This window comes from Bactrocera dorsalis, chromosome 2 (assembly GCF_023373825.1).
Source record: "Bactrocera dorsalis isolate Fly_Bdor chromosome 2, ASM2337382v1, whole genome shotgun sequence".
Lineage (NCBI taxonomy): Eukaryota > Metazoa > Arthropoda > Insecta > Diptera > Tephritidae > Bactrocera > Bactrocera dorsalis.
The window spans coordinates 4232513-4243641 of NC_064304.1; the positions used below are offsets into that span (position 1 = coordinate 4232513).

Sequence of the window (11129 nt, forward strand, 5' to 3'; positions counted from 1 at the left end):
TTCTAACTACTCTCTATCTAACTGCGCCACCGATAAGAATTCTTCCGATAAGATAAAAACGCGTTCATCCAATTGCTAATATTTCAACCGAATTTAGTCCAGCAGTGCAACGAAACTCCATTGCTCACACTCTAAGCTCAGTGCGAGTCGGTTAAACGTAGTATTTAGTGCAACAATATCAAAATAGGTAACTGTAATCCATATAAAACGAGCCGCAGAAACGAAGACGACAACGACAACATGTCTGATGAGACTGATTTTGATCTTTTCTCCGGCAAGAAATCTAAAGCCAAACATGACAAGGCCGACGCCGCTAAAGTGACTGCACAAACACGTGACGTCACCCCAGCAACGAGTCAAATAATTCAATCGCGACCCACTGACGAAGAATTCTATAGAAATACGAATCCTTATGTGGGCGTTGCTGTCGTATTCAACCATAAATATGTGAAGGGTCAGAAGGATCGTGTGGGCACGGAGAAGGATCGCGACACGATCGCTGAGACGCTGTCACTCTACGGGTTCGACGTACGTGTCTTTAACGACTTGACGTTCGAGAAAGTGGACGCGCAGCTAAAAGCTAGTAAGTATGGACAAAGGAAATAAGTTGGTTTTAAGAAACTTGGAAATAATGGAAAATCTATGAAAGCGGTAATAAACAGTAATTAATGTTTGTGACTGTAATTCACCATCCCGCTTGCCAATACGGTATAAAAACGTCTGTGGGGCCACTTATCACATCGTAAATGTATAAATACATTTTAAAAGATAAGAAGGCGCATGAGTAATTTTACATACTCACCTGCCTCAGTAAAACCAAAAACATATTTCTTTGTATGCGGATTTTGGTGCAGTGAGAAAAAATCGGGTTTTTTGCAATTTTCTTATCAAATTAGCGAAATTAATAGATACCTTATCTGGAACAAAGGCGTACAAACTGTTTTCGAACTAAACTATTAATATTTTGGAACAATTTTTTAATGATTGCTCGTGAAATTAAAAATATTTAAAAGTAAAAAACATGCAACTTCTAACCCTCTTCTTCGTCCCTCACTCACTGTAACCATGCCGATGGTGGAAAATATTCTAAGGTGTCTGCATTGCTCCAGTTTAACGTATAAGTCTAATATATACGACTTTCAACGATCTGCAACATTAACCTACCTCAATTGTGGAACCCAATTATACTCTTCTTTTTCTCCTTTATTGGCGAAGACACCGCTTACGCTCGTGGTCGCCGAGCGCGTCAGTCGTTCTTCCTATTCGCTGTTTGGCGCCAATTGGAGGTTCCAAGTCTAGACAGGTTCTTTCCCACTTCGTCTTTCTAACGGAGTGGAGGTCTTCCTTTTCTTCAGCTGCTCCGGCGGGTACTGCGTCGAATACTTTCAAAGCTGAAGTGTTTGTTCTCGCGAAAACTCATAACATCGACTCATCAGATGTTCTCATCGTCCATGCCTCAATATAGCAGGACGAGTATAATGAGTGACTTATAGAGTTTGATCTTTCACCCGAGGCTGTTTTCTTCTTTTCATTGATGTATACTTTTACGTGACCGATCCCAAACCCAGCGCACAACCCTGGAAAGGGATGGTTCACCTATTCGCTTTAACTTGCCTTCAAACGGATGTTTTTTGGCTACCCAGAGTATACTTGGTCTAAAACCGAAAGACCTGAGCTGCTTGAGCCATATGTAAAATAATCGTTTCTGACCACTCCCAAGTGAATGGCGCTCAGAGAACTTTGCTCACTTGCGTGAACTTCTCCGTGGCTCCATCCTCTAATTATACTCTTGTCAACAGAAATACCGCAAAATAATCATTTCTGAGTATCTATTAATCAAACAAATGTTAAAATTCTAATTTCCAGTCGCCAAAGAAGATCACAGCGAAAATGATTGCTTTGTGTTGGTCGTTATGTCTCACGGTGCGGAAGGACGAATATTTGCCAGTGATATGAGCTATCCCGTGGAGCGTCTCTGGCAGCCATTTTTAGGCGACAATTGCAAAAGCTTAATCAATAAGCCTAAAATCTTCTTTCTACAGGTAAACTACAACAAAAAACTTCCTTTATTAGTGTTAATAATTTTTGAATGCAAATATTTGCAGGCTTGCCGCGGCGAACGCTTAGATAAACCTGTCGTCTTCAGCGAATTCTCTGTGATGACGCGACAAATTGGCGGACCCAGTCAGACCGAGGAAATCCCTCCTGTGATAACCTACGCTATACCGAATACCGCAGATATGCTAGTGATGTATTCGACCTTCGAGAGTAAGTCGCTCACACTATGATCTCCTTTAGAAAAACGCTATTGTATGTACATATATGTGTATAACTTTTGTAGAGTACTACTCATTCCGCAATGTGGAAAACGGCTCGTGGTTCATTCAAAGCCTGTGCGATGTCTTCATTGCCGCCGCAAGAAAACCGGAAGCCTACGACAAGGGCTCCGATCTGTTGCGACTGCTGACCGCTGTCAATCGCAAGGTGGCCTACGAGTATCAGTCCTTGGCCAAAGTGGATGTGTTAAACCAGATGAAGGAGATGCCGAACTTTCTCTCGACACTCACCAAAACCTTCTACCTCAGAGTAAAGAGCCATCCCGGCAAATGAGTCATCGCAATGGTACAACACACACGCCGCTTGGCACACAATTTGATGAAATTCGCGCACTTGTGTATATATTTATGACAACAAACTTCTATTTAACTAGAAAAACAAATCGCTTCTTTATCATATCTTTCCATTGACATTCCAGTATGTATGTATTCGCATTCACAGACACACGCATATAAGTACATAATTTGTAAGTTGTTATTGCTGCTGTATTCAATCGCTAATCGCCTTGCTTGTCTTATCAGTAAAAAAGCACCAAAAACAAAGAATAAATAATAAATAATAAAAAAAAAAGCAAATTGAAGTGTTTAGGCTTTAACGATCGCAAAAACATATTAGAAGACATTTTGTGTTTGCTAAAGATAATGAAAGAAATAACGGTAACATGTAGTTGTTGCTATTTAAATTTAATTTATTTGAATATTATATCATTTTTACTAACATTTTTATTGCCATTGTTTTCTATTGCACAACAAAAATACAGTCAATAAACAGTTATTATTGCTGCAAACGAATTTTTATTATTTTCATAGAATGACTCATTCACCATAAGTAGAGATTATTTAGTTATCGAAAGTCGTTCCAAATAAATATCACCTCAAAGTCGTTCAAAAATCAAGGAGATGGTTATCGCTTTCTTTGCCTACCGTGTTGTGGTGCAACATACTCGTAAACCCGTTCTACAGCGTCAAACTGTCGATAAGAAATGCTACGAGGCTGATGTGAGGCTTCTACTTGAAACAATTCGTCGTAAATGGTCTAATTTATGGACAAAAAATGCGTAAATTTTTCATCAAACTAATGTACTTGTATGACGGAAAATTATTATATTTTCGACTGACTTTTTGCCCAAACACGAGACGGCACCAAATTAGGCTCCCTGTGATTTTTTTCTGCTTTTGAAACTGAAAGATTCCTTTCGAGGAACGATACGTGAAGTCATTAAAGGTCATTCACTGAAAGTACTGAAGGCCAACCCAACCAAGGGTTAAATCAGTGTGGGGAAAATTGCACAAAGTGTGGAATAAATCTTATTTTGAAGACGCTTGTGGATATTTGGATTAAAATACATGAAGATGGTGTGTCCTTTTGTGGTATTATTTGAAAAGCAATTTTTGGACAGGAAATTTCTGATCATTGATGAGTTCAAGGTAGACTTTTGAGCCGAAATCAATGCGATGAAGACAGGGAATATCAAATCAGACTACTTTTTAAATAGTCATGCGAACGGATTTGATATTCCCACTTTTTTAGACTAGACCCACCATAAACATAAGTCGAGGAGAGTCAAGATTTATAAACGCGCCTATTCCAATGTCATCCAAATGTTTGACTTTCTGGCCGGCAATATTCTTGGCCTACACTTCATATAGAAAGAAATTTGAATCATCATACAACGGACCGCTGGGGTTCGACAGATCCCAAAATACTGAGGGCAGCGATCATGCGACTCTCTCTTATCACCTTCTGTCAGTATATTCGAGTGTCTTAGTCGTTGATGGTTCTCATTATTCTTTAAAGTGTTGTGAGTGATTGGCGTATATCGTGGCTTGCTTGTGGTCTGTGCCACTTAGGGAGTCGCTGTATGGTGGGAAGCAGCCACGACAGTCTTGAGGTCCCAAAAACTCCTCTCAATTCAGCATTGTATGATGCTTGCCTATTTGCCTGTACGTCGGATCGTCTCAACGGATGCTATGAAAGTTCTGTTAGGTGCACCACCTCTCGATTGTCATAAAACGTGCTGTTGCATTCAAGTTATTGCTGCGGAATGACTGGAATTCCGATGACGATGTGGAGAGAGAGAGAGAGATATCTAGGGAGCAGCAGACTTCTAGATGAGAGGGTCAGGTGTAAGTGGCAAGACCGTTAGGACAATAGCCCTTACGGCCAAGTAACTTATGAGTACATTTGGGACGTTGGGTTTGATGAGGATAACCCAGACTTCAAATTTTGCCTGAGTCTGGCTTTTCTGCTTACGGGATAAGGAGCTCTGAATAAATTTTTGCATCGGAGACAACTATCTGATAGACCGGGTTGTTTTTGTGGGGAAGGAGTAGAGGACTGGGTGCAAGTAATTGCAGAATGCCCGATGTACTCGGTCACTAGAGATCTGGGTAGTATGGGGATTAGCTAGACTGATGGACGCTTAGATGTTAGCGGTGTGATCTCCACTAAACGAAATGCCGAACAGTTAACAGAACAGAACAGAACAGTTAAGCGTTTAAAACGTTAATGAATTAAGGTTAGTTTAATATGATAGCTGTGTGAATGTGATTTGTGTATGAAGTCCAACCCCTGGTCACCAGTCCAGAGATGTATGCACGCTCAACTGGTAGTAGTTTTGGCTACGGGGTCTGACCGGAGACTTACATCTGGCACCACGGGGAGTAGGAGCCTTTGGAGTTCGCTCCAACCTGCTCATGCAGACTCGGGGGGTATCGTGGTGCTTGTGGTTAAAACCCAAATGAGGGAAGAACTGACACTTTTTCTGTAATACTTGTATTGTTGACTCAAAATACGGCAGAGGTTTTAGATGTACCTCGAACCCTTCCAAGGTTCCACATTGCCAATTGGTACATTGATTTGATCCGCTGTGCTTTTGAGCGCCATGGGGTAAGGTTGTTCTAAGTTAAATACACCGGAAGTCACTATCCTCACCCAGTGAGCAGGAGATAGAATTTCCCAGCGGTAAGGTCGTAAAAGGCGACTAAAATCCAATATGCACTGTGTCTGTATTTTTTGGCTTGCCTCGAAATTTCAGCATAGTCTTGTCTGAAATAGTGCTATAATATAATACTCAGCTTGAACGGATATTATTAATTTTGAATGAAATTCCTTCTAATAAAAAGGACATTAAGTTCAAGTGACAAATGTCATCAGTCATTGAGTTTGATGGGCTCTTAACTGGTAGTAGCAAAAGCTATGAGGTCTGGAGACTTAAATCTGGTACCACAGGGAGCAGTTAGCCCTTGAAGTTCGCTAGAATCTGCTCATTGGGTTTGGTCCTTTGTGAAGATTCGTGGTGACAACAAACAATGGTACACAAAAAATGTACTAGAAACTCAAACCGCCACTAAATGTCAAAGTCAAGGCTGAGATACCGACATAGAAAAATTAAAAATAAAGGATGTTAAGGTACTCGTTCTTTTTAAGATAAACAGCTTTTATTCAAGAAAAGATACTTAGGCATTTAAATATGAGCGACATTTTATATAATAATGAATAAATTTATGTGTGATCCTGTGTTGTTATTATTATTTTATAATTATATACATAATGTTTCGACGATTTAGCGACGACGAACAGACTACTTCTACAAACGGTTTTAGCACTGGCTACAACAATCATCGGACCGAAGGTCCCAGCAGAGCCAGTCCCCACTGGGCAATCTGTTGACCGATAAAACAACGGTAAATTGTGAGTCATTTTCACATTGCAATTTCACTACAAGCCAATGAAACGAATTGAGTTATTAAAGAATACCACATTAAAGCACGCAACGGCATAACACCGCCTATAACCCACATATACCAGCACACAAATACATACTCGCCCCTAAAAATAGAGGTAAAATTTACATCGAGTCCAACAGCGCCACAGAACTTTCCTTTGTTTCAGTTTTGCCTCAACACTCAACGCTCCATAAACACCATCCGCTGAAGCTTACCGTTTTGTTGTTGTCGTGAACGTTCCCACTACACCTTGCAATGTCCAATTGGACTCAACGCCGTCGTCGCCTCTGCAGTGTCGCGTTCTTCTTCAGTCTTCGCGCCGTGCTGCTCACCGCTCAAGTGATGCTCCTGGCGCCGCTTCTTCGTTCCAAACCGCAAGGCGCATATCGAACGCACGCCGTTTTGACTTGCTTCGCGCTGCTCGTGCTGCTGCTCTTGTGTGGCGCCTCGCCATTCCTGCTGCGCATCATCGCCTCAACCTATGAACGGGTGGGCGTACAATTTGACGCCATTTTCCTTCTAATCGCCATGACCTCTCAAGTTAGCGACATCAGCATTGTCCTAATCTCCATGCTGTCGCAGATCTGCCAGCGCCGAGCCTTATGTGAATTCCTGAATCAGCTGCAGGACACCGCGCAACGCGTACGTGCCATTCATGGACGAAACTTCATAACCGCGCGAGTTCTGTTGTTGTTGTGGCTGCAGCTGGGACTAACGCTGTACGATATGTTGACGCAGCTCGTCTTTCTCGCCAAACTGGCTTTCAAAATCGCGCCGTGGCAGATTGTGGTCAACCTGTTGTCGTTGTACCTGCAGCAGTGCCGTGCCACGCTGCAATTGGTAATTATGTGCTGCGTGTTGTTACTCATCGCTTGTTATACTCAACTGGCGGAATGCTTGGAGCGCATCTCAGAGGACTCAAGTGCCGAGCTGTCAACCTATGAGGATTTGGTTTGGCTGCAGATGGTTTTGCACAAACTCACCCTCCAGCTGAAAGACGTTTTTCAGTTGCCGCTCTTTCTGCTTGTTGTCGGCGAATTCATTAGCGTATTGGCCAATTTGTATGCGCAGCTTCACTATTACGTCACAACGAAAGCTTGGTGGTTCGCCTTTGTATTCTACTGCGCCAAGATAAGCGTTGAGCTGTACCTGCTCATACACGTTGTCTACTTTTGTTGCATGTTGCATGAGAAAGTCACTAACCTTTTCCTCGATCGCGATTTGGACTTCGAGGAGCCGACAGTAAGTATACGATGTCTAAAGTGCAAGTGTCTCTGTTTTAGTGCTAAAAACTCTCTTTCAGCACTGTCGTTTCGACCTAACTCACACAGATGCATTATGGCCGCAACCGATTAGGTTTTACATCCTCGGCATGTTTGAGCTGAACAATGAGTTTTGGTTGTTCTTGGTTTCTTATTCGGTGAATTTCATAGTCATCATTGTGCAGTTTGGCTTCTTCACCTAGAAAAGCGTTTTGTGCCACGGAAACAGTGGGATTGTTCGCAAATTCTATCTTTTCGATGAGTTTTCTATAATGCGTAAGGATCCAGTCAACTGCAGTCAAAGTAGTTATTCTATTACTATTTAATTAATAATATGTTCACTTTTAAAATACCTAGTATTGACTTTACATTGTGATAAAATAGCACCCGGATTTTGTAATTAAAATTTTATTTTGATACGTTCAGTTCATTTAAAACAGCTGCCTAAGTCGGAACCCCTCAGTGGTGCGTTGCGATTTTTGCAATGGATAAAAATACGAACAAAGAATTTGTCTTAAACTATGTATTTCCAACCAAATTACGGCCAGTTTTATCAAAAACTAGAGCTTACGAGTGGTACAAAGCCTTCAAAAACGGTCGAGAGATCGTAGAAGACATGCCTCTTTCGTCAGGCAAGGCACTCTCGCGAGACCGTTCAAATAATTTTGGTAAATATTTTAAGTATGAAACGCGTTCTGACTCGACTCGTCCCGAAAAGGCTGCATTTTTTTTTTAAAGAGAACCGTAAACAGGTCTCTTTGGGCATGCTTGATCGTGCGAATTCCGATCCCATATACAAGGTGAGCATTATAACTGCCAATAAGACATGAGTTTATGAGTTTGACGTGCAAACAAGTCAACGTTTATTGAAATGAAGGGGAAAAAACGAGCCGAAACAAAAAAAAAAACACGCCAAAGACGCTCAAAAATCAAGGTGAGGCTGATTGCTTTTTCGATATTCGTTATTGGGTGCATCATGAATTTGTTTCGGGGGCACAGACCGTCCATAAGGAGTTCTATTTGGCCATAGTAGGCGTGACTGTAGTCCGATTTTCGCGCATTTTCGCACTATTACATATGCAAGAATGTCACGTACCAAATTTGGGTGAAATCGGTCGAGCAAGTCTTGAGATATGTGTTATCCTCTAAAAGTGCCCAGTGCCACACACTTCCTTTAAGGCCCTGCCATACCGCCTCGGGGTAAAATCACTCTGTCGTATTTATTTATTGATTGATCGCTTTTAGTAGATGTTAACAATACCGTTATATGGGAGGTATTTTCACATTTTCGTTACTTCTTATAAAATTTGTACCCAGCTTGGTTGTTGTAGCTTTAGTGGTTTAGGAGATAAGCGAGAGGGGCCATGCCCAAAATAAATTGTTTTCCCCACAGATGCCCCATATTACTTCGAGCCCTGTGCCAAGTTAGAGTCGTATATCTTAATTTAGTGCTTATTTATTGCACTATATACGTTTTAGATTGGAATCGTTTTGTGAACGTGACAGTGGTCCGATTACCCCCATCTACGAACTCGATCTTTTTTTTCCAAGGAACGCTCATAGCAAATTTCATCAAAATACCTCAATTATTACTCAAGTTACAGCTTGCATGGACACACGGACGAACGGAAAGACAGACAATCAAGCGGATTTCAACTCGTCTCCCCATCCTGCTCATTTATATGTATATGTATACAAGTATAACGGGCTATATCTATCTTGACTGTTTTCAAGTGATACATACATACAACCGTTAGGTGAACACAGCTATTATAATCTGTAGTAACATGTGGCGAGAGTATACAAATAGTAATTAAAATTAAAAAAAAAAAAATTAATTCCAATATTTGCCGTTTTACCAAACTACTACTGAGATAGATGTCGCTTAAGCTTCAGAGATAGATGTCGCTGTACACAACGTTACAATTTACTACAGTGGCTCTCAAAACCAAAAATTTTCAGATTGGGTAGCACCGGAAGACGGATATACTCTATACAATGCGCGTTCAACATGATTTTTGTTTATTTTCTTACGTTCAAAATTTTCAATTTTGCAGTAACTTTTAAGAAAATGTGTACTTGTCTCGCAAATGTGTTATAAGGTAACTTCATAGTTTTGGTCGAAGAAATAAAGCATGGTTCTAAATATTTTTTTCTGTATATTTTATTGCAATCTATCTGAGGACATTTAGCAAATTTTATAAATATAAGCATCATAACAGGATCCATTGAGACTAATCAATATATTCTTCAATAACATATTTTGCTAAAAAATATTCTTAAAACTACTTAAAACCCGTCTGGGACGTCCAGTATGTGAGTTCTTTTAAAGCGTCTAACATCAATATTGTTGTCCAGTAGTTTTGTTGCCAGTAAGTTTTTATGATTAGAAAATTAGATCTATCAAGGTAACTTCGAGAAGCTTTGCTGATTTCGCTTTAACAAAAGGATATCAAGGAGCACTTACAATGATATCTTTTTAGGATTTCAATGTTGAAGGCACTCGCCGTACCCCATAACTACATTGCATACGTCCATACTGGTTTAAGGATTGTAGAATCGAACTTTATTTTCAAGACTAAATTGTGAAAACACCTAAGAAATTATTATTCAAAGAATCGATAACCGTTTTAATATCAATTTTGATCCAAGTTTTGTAGTGTCCTATATTATATTGTTGATTAATTTCAAATTCAGCAAAGTAGCTCAACAATTTCCTGGCGCTTGCTACAAGAATCACATATGTAGGTATATATCTATGCCTGTTTATCAATTCCATATTTCTGCTTAGAAAAAGAAAGAGCAACAGCTCCCCGCAGTAAGCGGATGAAAGTGGCTCTCCTTACCGTTAGAAATCAGCCGTATATGGTGCGCTTGTATACAGGTTAAGTACAGCTTGTCACATTTATGTTTACTGACCGCAAATCGCAGCCACAATCTTGTGGTTGACAACCAACCGCCAGTGTCCAGCTCACCACTCGCCACATACATAGAAACTGCCAGTAGCCGCAGCCTTCAGACGACCAAAAGCTTGAACTTGGCAAACGGGCCAACACGCAGTACGCAGCTATCCAAATATTGTTGCCTTTATTTAGAAAATGCTAGAACCAGCCTGGCTGGACAGTGCAATGAGCATTTGGAGCTTACTACTTAGTGGTACTTCTGGTGTCTCTGCTTGGGAAAAATAAACAAATTCAGTTTTTTTATTAAACATTTTCCGTAGACGCTTGAGCCTTGTCTGTTGGCCGCATCAAAGCGTTTGCAGCAACAGCAGCTTTGGCTCGGCGGGCGTCACCAGTTGCAGCTGGATCACGTCTTTCGCCACGGTTGACCGCATTTCCAGCTGATTTTCCTGTTTGTCTGCAAACAAAAATTGCGACTGAAAAGGAAAATGCGTGTTTTGCACGCCATCGGAAAATATTCACTCGAGCAAATAAATAAATCGGGTAAACTAGTGTGAGTTTATGTTATGTAAAGTGTGACGGAAGTTAATAATGCCTGCATTGCAGTATCTATGCATGTGTATAAAGCAAAATGTTGAAATGCGCTCAATTGAAATCGTTGTCATACCAATAATATTCAACGTCAACAATGCTAAAAGACTCTTTGTTCGTCTTTATTAGTAAGATAACCGTCTAACCGATTTTGTCTGCGTGCTGAGCGGTGCACCGGTTTTTCTGTGTCTCCTTATTGAGCGAAAATTTGGAACACCAAGTGTATGAAGTTTATGATAGGAAAGCATTGAAGTTATCCTCATTTACTACTGCATCGCATAATTCGCATATGATTTTGCAAAAACTCA

The 11129-nt window shown here is 40.6% G+C and overlaps 2 protein-coding genes across 2 annotated transcripts; both read left to right on the forward strand.

Moving 5' to 3' along the window:
* The first annotated feature begins 82 nt into the window (after window positions 1–82).
* On the forward strand, window positions 83–3128 carry LOC105225811 (caspase-3). The gene is made up of 4 exons (XM_011204445.4): window positions 83–583; window positions 1867–2042; window positions 2106–2268; window positions 2342–3128. Exons 1-4 carry the CDS (start codon window positions 241–243, stop codon window positions 2608–2610), a joined length of 951 nt encoding a protein of 316 aa, XP_011202747.2. The 5' UTR covers window positions 83–240; the 3' UTR covers window positions 2611–3128.
* A 3024-nt stretch (window positions 3129–6152) lies between these two features.
* On the forward strand, window positions 6153–10658 carry LOC105225869 (putative gustatory receptor 89a). Its single transcript, XM_049448921.1, has 2 exons — window positions 6153–7307; window positions 10551–10658. The coding sequence occupies exons 1-2, from the start codon at window positions 6321–6323 to the stop codon at window positions 10656–10658; spliced, it is 1095 nt and encodes a 364-aa protein (XP_049304878.1). The 5' UTR covers window positions 6153–6320.
* The last annotated feature ends 471 nt before the right edge of the window (window positions 10659–11129 follow it).